The 23,158-nt window shown below is 54.2% G+C and overlaps 1 protein-coding gene and 1 pseudogene across 1 annotated transcript; both read right to left on the bottom strand.

Annotated features, from left to right (window-relative positions):
• Positions 1-9: 9 nt before the first annotated feature.
• Positions 10-16,586, bottom strand: LOC124227219 (P2X purinoceptor 6-like). Its single transcript, XM_046641066.1, is given in 10 exon segments — positions 10-2,117; positions 2,280-2,369; positions 2,468-2,534; positions 3,866-3,991; positions 4,063-4,197; positions 4,273-4,356; positions 4,430-4,523; positions 4,717-4,790; positions 12,491-12,655; positions 16,504-16,586. Coding segments are annotated over 10 exon segments (1,242 nt in total). The 3' UTR covers positions 10-1,793.
• Positions 16,587-19,123: 2,537 nt separating this feature from the next.
• Positions 19,124-22,652, bottom strand: LOC124227220 (tubulin alpha-3 chain-like; annotated as a pseudogene).
• Between the last annotated feature and the right edge of the window lie 506 nt (positions 22,653-23,158).

Genomic DNA, 23,158 nt, shown 5'->3' on the forward strand with positions numbered 1-23,158 from the left:
GTCCACTGTGGGGGTCTTTGTGATCCTGAGTCCTTACCTGTCCCCAGGAAGTAGATGATTATCTCCAACCTATAGCACATTTGCCGAGGTTCTGTAAGGTGAGGGTGCCAGCCCTGGGACAGCCCTGAGTCAGGGACATGGCCAGACCTGGGTCCGGGGATTCCGCCCTCAGGCCAGTGCCCTCTGCCCAGCACAGGGGGGAGCTACACACACCAGGCACAGGGTGGGACCAGGCTCCCTCCAAGGCTCCCCACATGTCCCTTGGGGGCAGATATAGAAAGCAGAGCCTGGACCCCAAGGAGGCCACTTAGAAAGGGCAGGGCAGTTCTGGGCTCCCTCGGTTTCCCAGGGCTCCCAGAAAGCAGGGCATGTCCTGATCCCTGCCCCGGATGGAGAGACCCCCTGCCCGGGCACATGCATCTCTCAGGCACAGGCCCACATGTGCACACAGTCCCCTACATGGGCGTGCAGACTAAGACAGCAGCTGTTTCCCAGCCCAGGGCTGCCCGCAGCTTCCAGCGGCCTCTCTCCCTGCTGCCCCCTCAGGGCTTTGTGACAAAGGCTCGGGATGGGACACACACGGGGAGGTGGGTGCACAAGCACCTGGACCTGCTCCAGGGACCTTCAGCTCACCTGGTGGTGATGGAGCCCCATCTTTGGGGGTCCCCAGGCCCCTGAGAGGGCTTGGCTCCTGCAGCCCCGTCCCTCCCCACTCCTGACCATAGGCCCAGGACATAGGGAAATTCTCCAGCAGGCAGGACTCAGGCCCCTGGAGGATTCCAGAGCCAGAACCAGGCCAGCCTGCTGAGGTTTCCATGTCCTCTGTTAAGAACATTCCCACCAGCCCCTGGGCTCCACCTGGGGCACTTGGTCAGAGCATGGTCCTCGGGCAGTTGCCTCAGGCTGGGGTAGCAGCTGTTCAGATGTATTCTCAGGTGTGACCTTGGGCAGCAGTGACATGTGTGCAGATATACAGCCTCCCCACCCTATGAATCCCAGGAAGCCTGGTGAGCAGATTCCAGGGCATTGGGCTGGTGTCACCAAGGAGACAGACAGAGGGTCCCAAAGGACCCCATGCCCACCAACAACCCCTCTACCCAGCTCCCCATCCCAGCCATCCACAGCCAAAGGGCTGCCACCAGGAAGGTGCTGGTGCTCATCAGCTGAGCAGGTATGGGCCCAAGAGGTGCCTGTACCTTTGCTTGGGGTACTAGGGGGTCAGAGCATCTGCCACCACACTCCTCACTCCATGGATGAGGCCCAGAGCTGGGAGGGGCCATGCCCTGGGAACCCAGCACAAAGCAGCTGCCACAGCTCCTCCTGCCAGGCTGCCTTCTCCCTGGCCTTGGACTCTGGCTGCACAGACACCACTGCGGGGCAGCTGAGAGGGCAGGGCCTCTCCCTGTGAGGGGGGTGCCAGCAGGGGGAGGAGGGCTGGGAGCCAGGCAGGGCCAAGGCGACCACAGCCAGTGTGGTGGACAGCTGGAGAGTGGGGAGCTGCTGGGAACACTGGAGACGGAGCCTGGGAGAGCATCTCCAGCCCCAGCCCCAGCCAGAGCCCCACTGGACCAGGGCCCTGCATCTGTTCCCTGCAGTCTGTACACGAAACTGGCTTCTGTGGGCCCCTGCCAAGGCTGGAGCTGGGGGAGGGACAGGCTGCCTGGGAGCTGAAGGGTGGAATTCTCCCCCACCCCTGCCCTGGTCCTGCCAGGGCTTCAGCTGTGAGTCCCCAAGGTGGGGCACTGACCCTTCCCAGCCCCCAACACCCAACGAGCAGAGAAAGGCTACAGGCCTCAGGAATGGGCCAGCAAGTGGGTGCCAGGCCCCCGGTGACTGTGTCCAGCTCCCAGCAGCAGCAGTGGGGACAGGTGCTGGGCCCCCTCTAAGGCACCTGGGCAGCCGGATGTTGGGGAAGCCGCCTGTCTGCTCAGGGTTGGCAGTTCCCTTCGGGGCCTTTGCCTGCAGATGAGGACAGCAGGGCAGGGCTCCATCCACCACCCTCCAAAGTGTCGCCCAGGGTCAGGCAGGCCCGCAGCCCCCTCCTCATGCTTGGTCCTGCAGTAGAAATGGGCTTCTCCATCCACGTACAACAGCAACAGGTCACAGAAGAAGGTGATCTGGGAGAGGCAGGGCAGACCCACGGCCTGACCCCAACCTACCATCCCACCACCTCCACAGCCCTCATCCCGAGACTCAATGTCAGCACAGGGGGCTCTGGGGGGCTTTCGGGGGGCACATGCTTACCAGCAGCCAGAGGGACCCACAATGGCCAGACTCACCACACCCAGCCGGGCTGCTCCAGTGCCCAGAGTGAGGGTTGTGGGGATGAGCCCGAACTTCCCTGCCTGAGAGAGACCTGGGCTGAGCCTCTCTGCCTGTGGCTGTCACTCCCTCCCAACCCTCACCCCTGCCTGCCCACACCTGTCCTGGCCTGACCCCTACCCGTCTACTGATGAGGATGTTGAGCAGATCCCGTAGAGCTGAGCAGGCTCCGGGCCTCCACGCCTGAGGCCTCCCCCTGGTGAGTGGCTGTCCTGGGGCAGGAGAGAGTCCAGTGGCTGCTCTGCCCACTCCTGGGAGGCCTGGCCCTCACAGGCCTCATCTTACTCATCCACTGACTCCATCCACCCCAGCCCAAGTCCTGGGTCTCAGCCCTGTGTCATTGCTGAGGACACAGGGGACAAGGAAGCTGGGACCTGCCTCCCAGAAGCTCCCTGCCTGCTGAGGGGATGGGGACAGAAGGCTCCCTAAACAGACACAGGCAGTGGGGGTGGGGGAGGTGGGGAAGCCTGGGGCTGTGGGGTCCAGAGAGGAGCATGTGCTCTCCCCTGGGAGCCAGGGAAGACTTCCTGCCGGGAGACCCTCAGGCTGGATTCCCAGGGCTCAGGGAGGAGCTCTAAGGAGATACAAGGGTGGGGAGAGCCCAGAGGGAGGGGAACAGGGCGTGGGCAGGTCCAGCCCCACATGGTTGCATAGAGCTGGGAGGCCAGTGAAGCCAGGCCAGGAGGGCCCAGAGGGCAGTGTCATGGGCATCACCTCCAGGCCTGGTGGCTGTGTGCATGTCTGCATGAGGATGATGAGGGGTCAGAAGGATGGGACAGGTCTGCTTAGGAGACTTAAAGACACGACAATTCATGCAATGCAAGAGCCTTGAGTGCACCTCGGGTTGGAAAATAAAAGATTTAGGATTATTGGCACAGCTGGGGAAATTTAAATATTAGATTTATCTGCCAATGTTAAATTTCCTGAGTGTGACAAGAGGACAGCGGTCACCTGGGGAAGGTCCTCATTCTCAGGACAGCGTTGAGAGGGGTGAGTGTCCAGATATCTGCCACTTACTTTCCAACGGTTTTCTTTGAAATCCATCTAAATATATCCAGCTCTCTCTAGAGAGGGAGAGAGAAAACAAATGGGACAGAATGGTGAAAAAAATAAATAAAAATAATCATGATGAACCCAGATGAAGGCTATATGAGTTTTCACGGCACTAATCTTTGAGGTTTTCTAGAGATTCTTGTACATTTTCAGATAAAACCATAAGGGAAAAGTAAAAAGAAAGCCCCTGTGCCATGGAGGGAGGTGCTGGAGGCAGGGTGGAGTGGAGGAGGGGCTGGGATGAGGGGCCCCAGCTGCAGCAGGGTGTGGGACAGATGGGGTGGTGGCCAAAGGGCTCAGGAGGGAGGCTGGACAGAGCCTGTGCTGGGGGACCTGGAGCTGAGAGACCCCCTCCTGCCCTGGGACCCCCTCACACACACAGAAGAGCATCCAGAGGGATGGGCCAGGCTGTGGTCTGTCCCGGGCACCACAGGAGGACAGGTCTGGGAGGACCTGGCTGAGGAGCAGCAGGCGGGCAGTGGGGCCGCACCTGAAGTTGGAGCTCCACTCCCGCAGCTGGAAGGAGTAGTGAGATTGGCAGTCGGGGCCCCCCGTATCCAGGTCACCATCTCAGCAGACGTGGATGCCACAGCACCGCCCTGCACACAGCACATCACTGCTCCCCCAGCACATGGACCCAGGAGCTTCTCCCCCGGTCCCCCAAGAAACCTGCCCCTATGGACCCACTGCAATGCCAGGTCCTCAAAGACCCCACCAGCCATGGCAACAAGGTCCCCGATGTGGAACACAGGGCAGTAGGGGCTGAAGCGTGGGTCGTAGAGGCAGTGCTTGAAATAGGTGGCATCCCAGGTCTCCAAGGCACTGGGTTGGGGATGGGGGAGGATCATGAATAGCAGGGGACAAGGAGGATCTGGGGCCAGCCAGGACCCACTATGCTCACTTGGTGAGTTGAACTTGCTGAAGGTGACAGTGATTTTGATGAACAGGGTGAAGTTCTCAGCCTGGACCAGCACGGGCTTCCTGCAGGTGGGGGGAGGTAAGGGGCAGGCTGTGCTGGTCCTGGGACCCTGCCCTGGGCGTCGGGGACACTTACACAGGCACAGTGTCATTCTCCACCTGGCACCAGTCCCAGATCTCACAGGTCCTGTGGGTCCCATTGAATATCACACATTGGCCCGTTTTGATGCCTTGAAAACACAAGACAAACTCCAGGCCTCCAATCCCCACAGGGCCTGGGAAGGGAGTGAGCAGGGGGCTGCTGGCAGAAAGAAGAGACACAGAGCCACCACCGGGCCTGCTGGGGGGAGCCACCCAGGGTCCCAGCCCAGCCCCCTGAACCCCATCCCAGTGGAGGCGCTGGAAGACAGGGCCCACAGTGACCATGGCTGTGCATCCCCGTCTCCCCTTCAGGACAGTCCTCGTCAGCCCAGCAGGTCTCCAGTGGATGGAGAGGGCTGAGGTGGTGAGAGAGCAGAGCTGTCCATGCCCAGGAGGTGTCTCCCCTGCGTGACCCAGCCCTGCAGTCCCCAGTGACACGCCCCTCCGCTGCTTAGCCCCCAGGTTCCCTGAGTTTGGGGCACATGGGAAAGCTGGAGGGTGCAGATAAAAGGAGGTGGTCAGAGGGGGAGGGTGAACAGCCCCCCAGCCAGATAGGGGTGCAGCGCTGTCTCCCAAGACAGAGCAATACCTTCCCTCCTGACAGTTCTGTCCCCAGGGGAGCAGAAGTGAGTCCTCAAGGCCCAGCTCCTCTAGTCCAATTCAGATGACAGAATAGGGAAGGTGGAGGGACTCTGGGAGGGTGAGTTCATGCCAGGGTGGAGGTGCTGGGTGTGGCACTCAAAGGGTGGGACCCTCCTCAGAGGAGCCTCTAGGGAAGTGGGACTCCACACACTGGCCAAGGGACCACAGTCCAGTCCCTTCTCGCCTGTTCTGCTGCAAACAGGGACATCAGTGCCTGCACAGGGTCACAGAGTTCTGGGCATCAGCCAGGAGGGAGCAGGGGCGAGGTCTCTGGGAGTCCCAGACCCCAGAGAGGAAGCAGCCTCAAGCATCGGGCACTGAGACAGACATGGCTCTGCCAGGTGGAGGGTGGATGCTGCTGTCCAGGGCCCCTGGCTCAGGGGCAGCAGGAGGAACACAGCACCAGGGTGGCAGGAAGGGTTGGGGACTCGGAGAAGCCAAATGAAATGGTCAGACTTTGTGGGGGTGGAACTGTGAGAAGTGGCATGGGACAGAGTGGGGTCACCTGCTCTGCCTCACTGTCCCTACCTATGTCCTGAGTCTGCCCCTCCTCTCCACCTGGACTGGGCCACCATCTCCTCTGACCAGACCCCAAGGTGATCAGCATGGGCCCCGCCTCTGCCCTCATCCACCTCCCTCCAGCAGCCCACGTGGCCCATCCCAATGCACAGATGGTCACGCCCCTTCCCTGAGCCTCTCTCTGGCTCTGCTGCTGCTGGATCCACTTCAGCTCCTGAGACGGGCTCACAGGCCCTGTGATCCAGGGCGACCCGTTCCTGGCCCAGTCCAAAACTAGGGACAACCCCACTCAGTGCAGGGAGCCCTGGAAGGGTCCCAATTCACACAGCTCAGGGCCTCTGCCCACACAGCCCCCTCTGCCTGGACATCCTCAAGATCCCCCTCCAGCCTCACACCCTGCAGGAACCCCTCCCGAGGCCCCGGGTTGGCTGACGTGCCTCTGGGTCTCCCAGCTGTAGCTTCTGCCCCCATCGTGGGACCAGTCACCTTGGCTGTGCTGTCTGTGCAGGAGCTCCGTGAGGTGGGGACGGTGGAGTTTTGCAAGCCCGGTCTAGGGCAGGCTCGGCATGTGTTCGCTGGAGGCTGTGACACCACAAGGACACAGTGTATGTGCTGGGAGGGACCAGATGACCAGGCCCCTGAGAGGAGCTGGCAGGAACTCCGCTATTCTCAGGAAGCCGGCTTGTGGGATCTGATGGATTACCCAGCCCTGGCAGTTTCGAGGAAAGGGCCAGAAGCCAAGACATGGACAAAGAGGATCACACGGATTCCAGAAAACGCAGACCCGTGACCCCAGCACAATTTCAGGACAGTCTACAAACCAAACATCAACTACATGTCTCTGAGCATTTAGAAAGGGAAGGACGTCATGTGTGTTTCTGAAAGTCAGCACATGCTCTGTGCACGTGCCTCACCTTGTTGTGGACAGACCAACTGGAACATGTGGCACCCCAGCCACTGTGGTGGGACCAACGACAAGGACTCAGGGCACAGAGGCCACACAGTTACCCTCCAGCCCAGCAAGCGATTCAGTGTGGGGCTCAATTAATGAAAGATGTCACTATGAACAATAGAAAGCAAATAAAGTATGTTCTCAGACCAAAAAGTACGTTAAAGTAGGAAACAAAAACAGAAAGGTAGCTGGAAAATCCCAAAATATTTGCAGATTAAACAACACATGGATGAAAAAAAGACGTCTCAAGAGAAAACGCAAATAGTTTCCACTAAATGAAAATGAATATACAACTAATCAAAATGTGTGGAATGCAGTGAAAGCAGAACCTGCAGGGGAATTTATGGCAGTAAATGCACATATTAGGAAAAAAGGGGCCAGCCTGGTGGCCGAGTGGGTAAGTTCACAAACTCCACTTCGGCAGCCCAGAATTTCACTGATTCGGATCCTGGGCGCGGACATGGCACCACTCATCAGGCCATGCTGAGGTGCTGACCCACATGCCACAAGTGAAAACACTCACAACTAGGATCTACAACTATGAACTGGAGGGCTTTGGAGAGAAGAAGGAAAAATCGAAAAAGAAGAAGATCGGCAATAGATGTTAGCTCAAGGTGTCAATCTTTAAAAAAAAAAAAAGATCTGACACAATAAGCGGGAGAAAGAAGAACAAAGGAAGCCTAAAGCAAACAGAAGAAAGGAAATAATAAAAATTACAACAGAAATTAATGACACTTAGGGGCCAGCCCAGTGACCTAGTGGTGAAGTTTCCACATTCTGCTTCGGCAGGGGGTCACCAGTTCAGATCCCTGGTGTGGACATGGCACCACTCATCAAGCCATGCTGTGGTAGGCATCCCACATATAAAGTAGAGGGAGATGGGCACGGATGTTAGCTCAGGGCCAGTCTTCCTCGGCAAAGAGGAGGATTGGCAGCCGATGTTAGCGCAGGGTAATCTTCCTCAAAAAGAAGAAAGAAATTAATGACACTGGAACAGGGAAATCAATAGAGAAATCAATAAAACCAAAACTAGCTCTTATAAAAGATTTAAAAAATGGATAAACCTCAAGCCAGGCTAGCTCAGAAAAACACAGAGAAATACAAATTCCTAATCTCAGAAATGAGAGAGGGGCTATGATTACTGATCCCATGAGCAGTAAAAGGATAATAAAGAATGTTTGACATTTGATATGTTCCCCAACGAGTTCTTTTGGATCTATAGCGAATCTTGAAATGAACTAATTCAAATCTCTCCCGGACCCTTTGACAGCTGGCTTCTAACTTAGATAACCAAAATATTGATGAGGATGTGAGTTAATGTCTGAATCATTTCCATCTAGTAAGACTCTATCGTGCATAAATTAGACATCAGCAAAATGCAAAAGTTGTGGGATTCAAAGGACAACATTTAGAATGAGAAAGACAATCCACAATATAGAGAAAATTTTGCAAATCCTATATCTGATAACAAACATACCTAGAATATATAAAGGACAGTAGCAACTCAGTTATAAAAAGACAAATAACCCAATTTTAAAATGGGTCAATGAGCTGAACAGACGTTTCTCCAAAGACACACAAATGGCCCTTGAGCACATGAAGAGATGCCCAATATCATCAGCCGTCAGAGAAATACCGATCAAGCCCACAGTGAGAAGCCGTTTCACACCCACAGCATGGCTAGAATCAAAGACAGACGGTGAGTGTGGGTGAGGATGTGGAGGAACTGGGACCCTCACACGCTGCTGCAGGAACGGGAAACGGTGCAGGCGCTTTGGAGAAGGTCCTCCGGTCATCCAAACAGGGACACAGAGAGTGATCATCTGACCCAGCAGTTCCGCTCCCAGGTGTGCGCCCAAAAGAAATGAAAGCAGATGTCCATGCAGAAACTTGTGCCGGAATGTTCACTGCAACCATAGTCATAAGAGACACAAAGTGGGCACAACCCAAATGTCCATCACCTGAGGAAAGGAGAAATACATCGTGCTACAGCCACACAATGGATATTATTCAGCAGTCAAAGCAATGAGGGGTCACACACGCCACGACACGGATGGACCCTGAAACCACTACGCTGAGGGAAAGAAGCCGGACACAGAAGGTCACACACTGTGTGATTCCATTTATACAGAATGTTCAAAACGGGCCGATCCGTAGAAGCAGAAAGTGGATTTGTGTTTGCCTAGGCCCTAGGGGCTGGGGGCAATGGGACTGTCTCCTAACGAGGAAGGTGTTTCTTTAGAGGGATGACGGAAAGCTTCCAGAATCGACTGTGCTGATGTTGCAAAGTTCTGTGAATATACTAAAAAAACATGAATTGCACGCCTTCAAGTGTGACTTGTATGTGAACCATATCTCACTAAAGCTGTTCCCGTGATTAAAAGACAGAATTGTGCATCGTCAACACAGAACCTAACCCCCAGAAGGGAGTACGGAATCTCGTTCACTCACTTTAAAGGATATGAACTAGGGCAACGAAACCCAGAGGAATTCTATTAGCTAACGATCTGGGTAGCAGGAAATCCTGAAATATTCACGATGATTTCCATGTTTTAATTTTCAGAAAAAGGCATCAAAGGTTTAAAAACTCATATTCATAAATGTCTGGAAAGAATCATCATCACTCAGGGGGAGGGGACACGGGGCAGTCGTCAAATGGAAAGAAGTGTCAGTATTTGGGTCACACAGATCTGCACCCTGAATGTGAAGGTGGACCCACACCCATCACTGCTCCGCCCCCAGAGATGACCTCAGAAGTCAAAGAGGACAATTAACTATCTCTTTCGAAAGCATCAGTTTGTGAAAAAACAACATATTAAGAAATAAACATTTTAGACTCATGAAGAATTGAGTCTTCCAGATTCCCAGTTTTAAAACTATAAACTTGTGAAGAGTCCATTTCACAGGCACTGAAGGGACTCTCCTCCTCATGCTTGGAGTGGATTCCAGACGTGACAGATGCCTCAGGATACAACTGAAAAGAATCCATAGTGTTTGCAAAGGGCTCTTTGTTGACCCTGAATCCAACCCTAAATGCTCTATCAGACAACAGACACAAATGCGGGTCAGCACGGCCAGCAGGCAGAGAAACGAGGATCATGGGAAATTCAGTACTTTGCAGTGATGGTGCAGGGCGCGTGTCTCTTAAAATCTATCAGGGTTTAATGTACCTTCCACGAGTGAGCAAACACAAAGTGGTTCTGGATGTGTCACAAAGCTGTGCACCTGTTCTTGATGCCGATCTTTGTCCCCCCTCAGTTCATGTGACCATCACCAGCCATAATACACTCCCCTGGATGCACACCACTCACCAGGGCCAAGGTGCCTGAGGTGCTGATGCCACAGAAGTCCCGGCTACTTAGCCAATGACACCTCCAACCTCCACCTCCCCCGTTGTGTCCTGGCAGGTCAGGAGGACCCCCCCACCCACCCCAGCCCAGGGGCTCTCTAATGACTGTCATGACACAGTCAAGGTTTAATGACTTTGGAGGCCTGGGGTCACCAAGCACGAATGTGTAAAGAAGCTGCCTTTTATGTGCACAATGATCACATCAAGGAGTGTTCTTGACACTGAAAAGGAAGGATGTCATTTCCAGAATAAAGGACAGACCATCCCAGGAAACAGCAGTTGCCAAGCTTCCCCTGACATGTGTGTGCACATAATATACAAATCGCAATCACCCCACCTTTCTAAGGGGTTCCCTCCTCCCTAAGTGGAGATATGAGAAACCTGCCCCCAGGGGTGTGGTGAGAAATGAGCACAGGGAAAGTGTGAATCCAGCCCCAGCACAGAGCAAGAGGGAAGACGTGTCAGCTGCTTGATTCTCACACACACGTCTCCTCCTGGCCTTGATCTGCTCACTGCCCTCCATCAGGGAAGACTGTCCCGGGCCAGCCTGGGGCAAAGCCTGGCTGTGGGGACCAAGACTTGGAGAGGCCCAGGTGGGGACACCAGGTCATGATGCAGGGGCCCCATGGCGTCATTAGTACAAGCAGCTCAGGTCCACTCTGCACACCCACCTGCGTCCTGACCTGCTTTGTACCAAGCACAGCGCTGGGTGGCCACGGTCGGGAGCAAGACAGCTCCTGCCCCCCAGGAACGCCAGACCCACGTGAGGACCAATGACGGCCTCGGGTAACCAGTGGTCACTGACCTAGTGCTTCTTGTAGAGATTTACATAGAAACATAGAGAAGCAAGGCATTTGACACACAGTCAACAGAAACTGGAAAACAAAACATAAAATGAACCATCTAGCTAAATGAGTGTGGGGAAATTGCTTGAGGAAGTTTGACAGGATGTTCAGGACGTGTGACGGCTGCTGGCTGAGTGTGCAGCAGAGGCAGCAGAACAGAACCACTCAGCGAGGGAGCCAAGCACACTGGGGGGAGACTCCACCCGGAGCGGGGCTGTCATCACCGGTCCCCAAGTGACCTGTGGTAGAATCTGACCCTCCCCCAAAGTCTCCCCCAAGGGATCATTTTATTCACGGAGACCCACATGAGCACCGTGTGCTTCGAGCTCTGGAACGGCAGGACATCAATTGGCCCTCACATACCAGGCGGCCTTGGTCCTCTACCCAGCAGGTGCCCTGGTGCCAACAGCGAGCCCACCCTGATCTGCCCGAAGCCGATGGTGACGGTAGCAGCGGAGGTGAAAACTTTAATGAGTGATGGGGCAGGAGATGACCTCCAGCAGGAACCCCAGCCAGCCAGGAGGAAATACTGAGTGGTCACAGGTCTGCCTGGTCTCAGAGGACATGGGCAGACACGGGCTGGGAGTTGGGGTATGGGTGGGACTGGGGCTAAGGGCCAGTGGTGACACACCCTGTTTGGGCTGGTTTGGAGAGCAGGAGAGGGAGGCTGGGGTCTGAGGCTCTGGGCACATCTCCAAGTGTCCTGACCTCTCACCAGAATGGGGGAGGGCTGAGGGCCCAGGGCACCTCCACCCCCTCGTCCACCCCACCACCGCCACACACACACACACACACACACACACACAGGGACAGACCTCAGAATGCAAAGAAGGACATGCTGAGGGCAAGGGCAGCCCCAGGAGGCAGGGGCCTCAGGGCCCCAGGAAGAGCAGAACCACAGCCCCCACCATGACAGGAAGGCCCGAGGGTCTTAGCCAAGGCCAGGAGCCCCATGGGAAGGCCAGCAGCACAGCACTGGCGGGCTCATGGAAGGCATAGAAGGAGACCAGGAGGGACATGATGGCCATGGGGCCCAGAGTCACATCCCAGGAAGTGCCAGGAAGACCTACAGGAAGCACCCATGAAGGCAGAGTAGAGGCCAGACTGTTGGGGAGAGAAAGTGATGAGCCCCCAGGAGGCAGGTGGCCCGCCCACAGCGTCCCTGGTGTAGTCAGGGGTCTGTGTATCCATTGGGTATGTTGGGCACACCAGCGCACACAGGCAGGGTAAACGCTCACCCTCTATCACCCACGAGTGTGACCTGCAGTGACCAGGGGACCTCTTTTCTCCCCGTACCAATCTGGTACCACCTGGGTGCCACCTGCGGGAGCACAAAGGCCTGTGTGCCTCTGTGTGAGTGTGTGAGTCTGAGAAAGCATTCTTAAGGCCACGGTGAGCCATCCCGCTGGCCCCATCACACAATCTAGAAGTAGCTCGGTGCCTGTGTGTGACAAGGGTGACAGGAGCAGGTACAGGGACATGTGTCTGCCCAAAGGCAGTCACATGCTCTAGATTGTAAACCAAGGATTCTTGGGTCCCATGGGGTTGGAGCCCTGGGTGCCCCACTGTCTGGAGGGGATACTGTGCATTTCTCCTCAGCTTCTGGGTGGGCGTTGAGACCTGGAGTGGCGTCAGGCTGTGGGCGTGGCATGCAGTGTGCAGCAAGGGCAGACATGTCATCTGGGGCAGGAGTCAGGCCCCTCAGCACAGGTGGGTGACTGGGGAGTGACCTTGACCCCCACCTAGAACCTGGCCATTAAGTCCATCTTCAGCCACAGCACAGAGTCCTGGGACAGCCAGGCCAGGATGCGCAGCCTCTTCTGCACGGCCACAGGGGGGAAGCAGAGGGATGGTCGGGTTATACAGGCTCCTGAGGGCCTGGCCTGAGCCAGCACCTTCACAGAAGAGGGCACGCTGGGCAAGAGGCAACACAGAGCAGCAGTCAGGGTCCCAGCTTCAGAGAACCCAGCAATAGGGCAGGGGTCCAGGGCATCAGCAGAGGCACAATCTGTCTCCCCTCCAGGGTGTCTGACCCAGATGGGTTAAATGCCCCCTTGCTGGTCTGAAGGAAGCCAACAAGCAGAGGGGCCTCCACCAAGGTGGGCCGTCCCCTACCCTGCTCACTGCTTTCCCCGAATCCCCCTGCCGAAACCCTGGGTGCCTTCTCTCCCTCCATCAGCGCTGGCCTGGAAGAATGCAGTAAAGTTTTTCTCAGTGAGAAGTTGAAACGTTCATTAGACTCAGGGTTTCTCCTCCAGAGAATTTGTTTCCTTTTTTTTCCTCCCCAGGGAATTTAACGGGGAGCAGCACAGAGACAAGCAGGGTCCAGGGGGCACCCTCACCTGGCTGGTGGGGAGTGGGTGGGGCACTGTCTCCCTGAGGCCTGGAGACTTCCCAAGTGCGCACCAGTCCACCCACTGAGGGGGACGGCAGCATGGGAGGGGGGTCTCCCATGCTGAGGCCACGTCTTACCCAACTCCCACCTGTGACATCGCAACCCTAAAGAGGCCCCAAGGATTCTAGTCGTTTCTGGGAGAAGGCCAGATTCTCCTGCATCAATTCAGGGTGCACAGCATCCTCTAGGATCCAGGATGTAGAGCCGGCCCCAGACCACCCCTCACCCGGGCCCCTGGAGCCTGCTCCAGGCAGAAAACAGCCCCCAGCTCCGAAGCTTCTTGCTCTGAACCCTGGGGTCAAAGGGTGGGGACCCCACACCAGTTAATGGTCCATGGCCTGCTGGGCCAACAAGGCTGAGGGCAGTGGGCACCCAAGTGGGGATGCAGTGGGTGTGGAATGGGGGTCCCCAACGGAGATGCCTGCACCCTCGGATCCCACACTGCCCCTCAAGTCCACCATGCCCCGGTGACCCTGGTTATTCCCAGCAGCTCATCCACCCAGTCCAGGAGGCCAGAGGAGGGCATGGGAGAGGGAGAGCCCCAATGCCTCTGCTGCAGGGGACCCCTCCCTGGTCTCCCCGGGGGTGCCCCCACCTCCCCCCACCCCCACCCAAGTGGTCCAAGTGTGGGCTGGGGCTCTGCCCATCCACCCATGAGCCCTGCTCCACCGCTTTGTGTGACAGAGAGCAGGTCACTTACCTCTGTGCGCCACGGTCTCCTCCTCTGTCACATGGGGTCACAGTAATACCTCATCGTGGGATTGTCACGGAATTAGCCAAGTTAATGCTCTCTACATATGGCACACAGCAGGGTGCCTGGAACTTGCCCTCCCTCTGTTAACTCCTGTTATGATGTCCCAGGAGCTCGAGTCACCATAAGAGCTGCCATTGAAGGCACTTACTCTGGTTTTATTGTGCTAAGAGATATATAACGTAAAATGTACCATTTTAAGCATTTACTTATTTATTTACTTATTTATTGATGTGACATTGGTTTATAGCATTATATAAATTTCAGGTGTACATCATTATATTTCGATTTCTGTGTAGATTACATCATGTTCACCACCCAAAGACTAATTACTATCTGTCACCACACATGTGCGTAATCACCCCTTTCACCCTCCTCCCTCCCCCTTCCCCTCTGAGAACCAGCAATCCAATCTCTGTTTCTATGTGTTTATTGTTTTTATTTTCTACTTATGAGTGAGATCATACAGTATTTCACTTTCTCCCTCTGACTAATTTCACTTAGTATAGTACCCTCAAGGTCCATCCACGTTGTCACAAATGGCCGGATTTCATCCTTTCTTATGGCTGGGTAGTATTGCAGTGTGTACATATACCACATCTTTATCCATTCGTCCCTTGATGGGCACCTAGGTTGCTACCAAGTCTTGGCTATTGTGAATAATGCTGCAATGAACATAGGGGTGCATGTATCTTTATGCATTTGCGTTTTTAAGTTCTTTGGATAAATACCCAGCAGTGGAATAGCTGGATCATATGGTAGATATATTCTTAATTTTTTGAGGATACTCCATACTGCTTTCCATGGTGGCTGCGCCAGTTTGCACTCCCGCCAGCAGTGTATGAAGGTGCCCTTCTCTCCACATCCTCTCCAACACTTGTTTCCTGTCTTCTTAATTATAGCCATTCTGACCAGAGGGAGGTGATGCCTCACTAGAGTTTTGATTTGCATTTCCCTGATAGTTAATGATGTTGAGCATCCTTCCATGTGCCTATTGGCCATCTGTCTATCTTCTTTTGGAGAAACATCTGTTCAGATCTTTTGCCCATTTTTTAATTGGGTTGTTAGGTTTATTGTTATTGAGATGTATGAGTTCTTTGTATATTTTGGATATTAACCCCTTATCTGATATATGGTTTGCAAATATCTTCTCCCAATTGTTAGGTCATCTTTTCATTTAGTTGATGATTTCCTTTGCTGTGCAGAAGCTTTTTAGTTTGATGAAGTCCTATTTGCTTATTTTTTCTATTGTTGCCCTTGCCTGGCCGGACATGGTACTTTAAAATATCCTAAGACTGATGTCAAAGAGTACTGCCCATGTTTTCTTCTAGAAGTTTCATGATTTCACGTCTTACATTCAAGTCTTTAATCCATTTAGAGTTAATTTTTGTGTCTGGTGTAAGATAATGGTCCACTTTCATTCTTCTGCATGCATCTGTCCAGTTTTCCCACACAATCTATTGAGGAGGCTTTCCTTTCTCCATTGTGTGTTCTTGGTTCCTTTGTTGAAGGTTAGCTGTCCAGAGATGTGTGGGTTTATTTCTGGGTATTTTAAGCATTTTTAAGAGTATGGTTCAGTGGCATTAGGTACATTCACCTTGTTGTGCAGCCATCACCACCATCCATCTCCAGAACGTGCTCATCATGCAAGAGTGAAGCTCTGTCCCCATTAGACACTAACGCACGTGCCCCCTCCCCAGCACCCCGGACCCTCCATTCTTTCTGTGTGTGAGTCTCACTACTCTAGGTCCCTCGCAGAAGCAGAATCATACAGTATTTGTCCCTTTGTGACTGTGATTTCACTCAGCATAATGTCCTCACAGTTCATCCATGTTGTAGCCCGTGACAGTACTCCATTCTTTCTCGGGCTGAATGGTACTCCAGCGTGTGCATACATCACATTTGCTTATCCTTTCATCCATCAGTGGACACTGGGATGCATCCACCTCTTGGCTGCTGGACTCATGCTGCCATGAACCTGGATGTACCCAGGCCCTTCCAGTGATGTGTTCTCTCACAACATCACCTTATGGTGAGCAGGTGCTGTGTCCCCATCTGAGAGACCGAGGCCGGGTAGGAGGCCTATGTGCAGAGGGGACTGAGGCCTGTGCACAGATGCTTCCTGAAAGGTCCATCAGGCAGTTGTGGATGCGCTTCTGTCTGGGCGGGGCTGCAAGGACACAGAAGGGCTTTTCCTTCTCACCTGACATCTTTCTGGTCTGTCTGAGTGTGTGACATGTGCCACGATCCCTCACACACTAGAGAAGAACTGGTAAAAGAAAGGAGGCTGCTGCTGTCGCTTTCAGCCTGCGATGTGTGCTCCTTACAGAAATGTTGAGAAGAGCGGAGAAGCAGAAAGAAGAAAACAAAAGCCCCCAGAGTCGGTGTGCGTCCTCCCAGTCTACTGTGTTTCCTGCCGATGTCCCACGGGAGGAACCTGTGGGCCTGTGGGGCGAGGAGGGAGAAGCAGGGCATATCTCCGTGGGTTCCGGCCACCTGAGGTCGACACCAGGGCCCAGATGAGCACCCCCAGCTGTCTGCCGGGGGCCCGCCTTCCTACCTCCCTGCCTGAGGCATCAGAGCGGAGCGGAGGGCCGGCACCAGGAGCTCCAGCACCTCTCCTCCTCGGGCAGGTGCAGAGCCTGCTGCTGCGTTTCGGCCGGGCCGGTGGTCCCACAGTGGGGGCTTCGTGCCACCATGGGGACAGACTGGCACCTTCCCTCCCTGCCCCAGAGGGACAAGGCCTTGTCCGGAGCCAACCTCAGCCCCATGCCACCTGCTCTGAGCACTCATCCCCAGGCCCTGGGCCTCCTGGCTGGGCCATGGGTCCATGAGGACAAGGGCCTGGGCTGCCCTCGCAGAAGCCACAGCCAGATGCAGGGCTTGGGTAATGGAGAAGGGAGCCAAGGGCAGTGGGAGATGTCAGGAGCTCTACACAGGCCCGTCTCCCACCTCCAAGCATCCCCAGGAGGAAGCACGTGGGGCAGGAGAGAGCGTCCCCAATGGACTTGGCGTCAGGATGACGGCTCTGTCCTCCAGGTGGGGCGGACTCACTGGAATTAAGCTGCTGTTCAGGAACTCCTGCAGACTCGGGATGACAGGGTGATGAGTGGTGCGTCTCCTCCCCTCCCTCACACAGACGGACTTCTGGACAGTTAACACGGGACACGCTGCCCAGAGTCTTTAGTTGGGATTCTTGGAGTCCCCAGATGATGGGGTGGGTGTGGGGGAGAAGGTTCCAGATTCTCTTAATCTGGTCAGAGGAAGAGGGGACCCAGGGAAACTGAGGCAGTGGGGTCACGGGAGACTTTCAGTTCTGGGGAAGGAGGCCAAGCCCAGAGGGCTGTTCCTTCCTGGGGACTGGGGCTCCCCAGGGTCGAAACGCAGGTGGTATGTGAGTCAGCTGACTTCAGCACTCCAGCCCCTGCTCACTGAGCAGGCCTGTCATCCTCTGTGTCACCTTCCATGGCCCCCAGCACTACAGACACCCAGCCCAGTACAGGACCTTCTGTGAGAAGTGTCGCCACGGGGAACATGGCCTGGGTGGACCCAGACTGGACCCCAGACCTACGACCTGTGGGACATGCTGCGGGGACATATCTTTTGGGGGTCCCCATTCAATCTCCTACAGGAGGTGGCTGCCTTCCTCATTTCCCTGTTGGTGCCACTAGTTCACAGTGACCTGGGAAGGAGGTGGGGTGAGGGATCCTATCTTCCAGCCCCTGCCTAAGGCTGTCCCTGATAGCTCCATGGCCAGACATGGGATTCCAGAAAAGACAGAATCCAGAGGATGGCAGGTAGCAGCTGCACAGGGGTGGCACGGAACAGCTGAGGGAGGGCCGGAGTCCCTGGAGGGGAGGGCTCAGGTGGAGCTGTACAAGGCCTCCCAGGATGGGGTGCTGGTGGAGCAACCAGCTCCAGCCTGGGCTCTGAGCCCCCATCCACAGCGTCTTCCTCCCTCCTGAGACGTGAGTCCCTTCCACCTCCGCACCTTTGCTCAAGCCATTCTCCCCACCTAGCGTGCCCTCCCCTCTCCATCCCACCACTGTCTTTGTCAAGAGTCCTCCTGCTTGGTGGCCCCTCCTCAGAGGGCCCATGGCTCTTTGTCCCTGGACCACTGAGCAGTCAAGCTTCCCTCCCTACTTAGCATGGGTGTCCCAGTCTCCTGTGGCCAGAGGACGAGCTCCTGTAGTACAGGGATGGCCCTACTGCCTCCCTCCCATGCCCTTCAGGCCTCCATGGATCTTCCTGACACAGGCACCTGAGAACCCAGGTCAGGAGGAACTGGGTGGAAACACAGGCCTGGGAGAGAGTCCTTCCTGAGCACATTCTCACTCCTGGGCATGCACTCACTCAACAGAGACTGGCCTTGGAGGGGGGTCAGCCACGGCCATCACAGGATGGGGCCCCTGCCCCGAAGCTCTGACATCCTCACAGAACAGAGTGCAGCCTTCAAGCTGGAGGAGACCCTACAGGTAGACACTTCTGGCTGGCCCATCCCACAGACAGGGACACTGAGGTCCAGCAGGAGGGGTCGGGGAGGGGCCAGGTCCACTGCCAGCCCTGAGGTGGCAAAGCCAGCCCCGGAGTTCAGGTCCAAGGCCTGCCCATGCCCAGCTCACAGCATATCCCAGGGACAGAGAGAGCCTGGGGCAGCCCTTCTCTGGGTGGGACCAGAGCCACAGAGGACAAGGAGCATGGAGGGCCGAGCTGGGGGAACAAAGGAGGGCTTCCCTGAGGCGGTCATATCCCCACTGCACCCCAAACTCGACTTGTCTCAAAGCAACAGGTGGGCTCCCCCTCAAACCCGGCCCTCCCCAGGTCTCAGAACTAAGGCCTGTGCCTTCCGTCTCCTGACCATTCGCTCCCTCTCTGTCACACGCCCGCCACTGCAGGCCACAGCCTCCCCTGCCCACTGATCCTTTGGCTGCCTACTATCCTCACAGCAGCCACAGGGATCTTATAAAAGGGGCAGTTGAGCATCACCTCTTCACAGAGTCTTCCCAGATCAGCCCATCTAGCATGGGGCCCACTACCAGATCCTGCACCCCAACATGGCTGTTAATTCCATCAGCACACAGTCCTGTCTACACCAGCTCTCATGTTAGCACAGGCCTCTGACTGCCTGTCTCCTCGGCTCCACCATGAGGGACAGCGTCTCTGTTGGCTGCTGTGTCTCCAGCATCCAGAACGTGCTGCACACAGTCGGTGCTCAATAAATGCTGGGCTTTCTTCCTTACAGTTGGAGGGAGGCCGTGACGGAGGACACAATCTGCCTGATGAGATGACTGAGGTTGGTGCATGTGGGCAGCTCGATATCCAGGTTGTGCTGACATATGTCATAGATGGCTTCATAGTCCACCATGAAGGCACAGTCAGCATGTTCTGGGGTCATGTGGGTGGTCAGGATGGAGTTGAAGGCCTCCACCACGACCGTGGAAACCTGGGGGACTGGGGAAATGGCAGGTTCGAGCTTGGACCTCTTGCCATAGTCCACAGAGAGGCGCTTCGTGAGCAGAGATGCAAACCCAGAGCTGGGGCCACCCCTGGAGCTGTGGAAGATGAGGAAGCCCTGCAGCCCCACGCACAGACCCGCCTGAGAGAAAGCAGAGGACGGGAGGCAACACGGGCAGAAGGCACAGTGCAACCTCCAACCAGCCCCGGTCACTTCTCTTCCTCTGCAAGATCACGAGATTCACACCCTCCACAGTGAACATGCATGGCACTGAGAGGCAAAGCAGACAGATGGTAAAGACGTATGGATGCACCACAGCCATGTTGGAGGGTAAGACTGTGGACTCATGATTAAGGCCTCAGTTTTGCCAAAACATCACCTGGGTCGCAATCCAAGCCCTCCCCTTCTGTCCAGGACAGTGTCCACATGAAGCCTTCTCAGTTCTCTCCTCACCAGTTTCTGGTCCAGGACAGGTCGACGATCTCCTTGCTGATGGTGTAATGGCCTCTGGCGTAATTACTGGCTGCGTCTTCCTTCCCAGTGATCAGCTGCTCCGGGTGGAAGGGCTGCCTGTGGGTCCCTATGCACTTCATCTACAAAGAGGACACAGGGGCCACGAGTCTCTAAGGCCTGTTGTTAACTCACCAGGGTGGACAGATCAGGACCATCCCCTTCTACCAAGAACACACTGTTCCTTGTAGGTCAGCATCATCAGTGTCTCACAGGAAACGTCTCTGTGTAATACACAGACCACAACTGCATCCAATGGCTCTAGGAGAGAGGAGTCAACTCGCGGGACAAATGCCAGTGTGACCAGTTCCCCAAGAAGGGAGGAGAGCTCTCACACCCGCACACAGGCAACTCTACACGTGCGTGTTTCTTCCATCCCCGTAGCTACAGCCAAGGGTGGAATTTAAAGATCCCTTACAGGTTAGACAGTCCCCAGCATGACTGTTGCTGGGCAGTCCCATCAGGGCACCCTATGTGGCCTGGGTCTCACAGGCTTCAGGGTGACATTCTGTCATCTCCTGGTGGCCACTGAAAGGTGCTCTCTTTGCAGCTCTCCTCAGAAACTACCTCAGACTTCTAATCTGGAGGAACCCAATGAATATTCTATAGTGAGCTTTCTGTGTCTAAGATGCAGGTCAAGACTCTTGCCCCAGCCTGAGGGAGCACACAGCACTAAGGAGGGACCAGTGCCCGGATGCCCTGCAGACAGGGTCTACACAACAACCTGACCAGGCCGAGGAGGCCACAAGTGACTCCACCCCCAGCCCATCTCAGTGCCGGCCAACCTCACAGCAGGTTTTTCTCAATTAGGAGCCTGAGTCCCATAGACATTTCAGGCACTAACCTTCCAGTGTGTCACCTAACGTGACCACGGGCATATACTTGTACGTCCATCCCTTCTGCAAGGGGATCCAAGGAGCCTGTGGGGGGCTTTAGCAAGGGTCTCCCACCCTCCCAGGACAGCCACCCTGAGTGTCCATGTACCTACCAACACGGTGGGCTCCAGGTCCACAAACACTGCTCTGGGCACACGCTTGCCAGCCCCATTCTCGCTGAAGAATGTGTTGAACGAGTCATCCCCATGGCCAATGGTTTTGTCACTTGGCACCTGACCATCAGGTGAATTCCACATTTAAGGCAGCACCATTCCCAGCAGGCATAGCCCATCTGGATCCCCACCTGCCCCACGTGGATAGAGATGCCCTCACTTCCAACCAGAATGTAAAGGTAAGACCCTCATCTTCATGGCAGTCATCCCTCTATGACATGCAAATGGGACCTGACATCATAAATTAATGTTTGTAAAACATTTTGGTGTCTGGAGGTTTCCTCAGACATCACATCCCATGACCTGCCATGATCATTTCATATCTGAACACCTGCCATACAACATGGATAGACACACACTTGAACTATGAACAGGAATACTACCATTATGAACTCATCTTCCAAGCAATCAGTAAGTAATATAAAAATTAATATAGAATAAGCAGTCAAGCAATTTTGCTTCCACCTAAGGGTGGATTTCCTACCCTGTTTTAAGCAATGGCTTAAAATATCAGACAAATTATATGAAATAACAGTTTTGGGTCACTGGACAACAGGCAGCAGAGGCAGTGATGGCTCAGAGCAGAGCAACAAAGTCAGCGTGTTCGTGCCCCAGAAGCCTGCTGGGCAGTTTCCCGGCTGCAGCAGAGGGAGGGAGACCCGAAGCCCAGGGATCCCCCAAGTTGTGAAGAGAGGATTTGGGGTTCAGGGAGGCCAAGGCAGCTGGAAACCATGGTGCCGAGACGGGGGGTAAAGAGCTGCAGGGAAGAGCTCTCTGCAGACCAGCGTGGGATCCCACGGAGCCCACAGCTGCAGCCATCTCAGCATACATGTGTGGGGGACTCCTGAGCTCACAGCCGCCATGCTGGAAAGACCTCTCCCTCACAGACACTGCATGGGGTCCTCAGAAGCGGGGCCCAGTGAGGCCTACACTCCAGGCTGTTCGGAACCCACCTAAGAAAGCTGAAAAGCAAGCTTCAAAGGGTCACACTGTTCCCAGATGTATTGATAGCATCCCCCCAAAAAGCCTACAAATAGCTAAAGGAACACCAAGAAAATCTAGCACCCAAGAATGCGAAATTCATAATGTCTGGTGTCCAATCTAAACTTACCAGGTATATGAAAAAAGTCCAAAAAATATGACCCTATGAAGAGAAAAAGCAATCAATAAAAACAGAGCCAGAGATGACACAGATGATAGAATTAGTAGACAAGGACATTAACATAACTGTTATATATCCACATGTTCAGGAAGGTAGAGGAATGATTAGCATAATAAGGGGAACATGTTTGATATTTAAAAAACCTAAATGAAATGGCTAATGATAAAAAAAGATAATGCTTGAAATGAAAAACACGCTGGAGGTATTAACAGCAGATTATATACCACAGAAGACAAGATTTGACGATGATGAAAATGTCTGGAAATAGACAGTAGTGCTGGTTATACAACACGTGAATGTACTTAATGCTACTGAATTGTACACTGAAAAATGGTTAAATGGTAAATTTCGTGTCATGTATTTTGTCACAAAAAAAGGTGATTCTCAGCAATAAAAGGAGCCACGTCGACACGGGCAACCACACGGATGAATCTCAGTCATAGTGAAAGAATCCAAACCACAACAAAATTGAACTCAGTGATCCCATTGACATAAAACTATAGGAAATACAGAAAGCAGATTGGTGGGAGGGCCAAGGGGCACAGGGGGGCTCACAAAAGGGCACGAGGGTACTTGGGGGTGATGGACATGTTGATTATCTCAATGGAGGTGATGGCTTCATGGGTTATCAATATGTTAATCACTGTTAACCCTTGTTAAATTATGCATTTTAAATGAGTACTCTATTTTTATGTCAATTATACCTCAATAAAACTGTAAAAAAAAAAAGGCAGGATAAAGCATTTTCAGACTTTGAAACACTGAGAGAATTAATCATCAGCAGAGCACGATACAAGTGATGTGAAAGGAACCCCTCCAGCAGAGGGGAACAATCCTAGATGGACAGCTGGGACCACGCAAGGAACACAGACACCACGACTGCTACATATGGCGCAAATATCAAAGACTTTCACCATATTTTAGAAACACAGTTGAATGTTAAAGCAAAAATAATGATTGATTGTGGGGTTAATAACTCACATAAAAGTAAAATATGACAATCAATAGCAGACGGCCAAGAAGGGGACATGGAAGTGGACTGTCGTGAAGTGGACAGCGTCACCTGAAGGCAGACTGGCACAAACAGGAGATGGAG

The sequence above is a fragment of the Equus quagga genome, chromosome 15 (genome assembly GCF_021613505.1).
Source record: "Equus quagga isolate Etosha38 chromosome 15, UCLA_HA_Equagga_1.0, whole genome shotgun sequence".
NCBI lineage: Eukaryota > Metazoa > Chordata > Mammalia > Perissodactyla > Equidae > Equus > Equus quagga.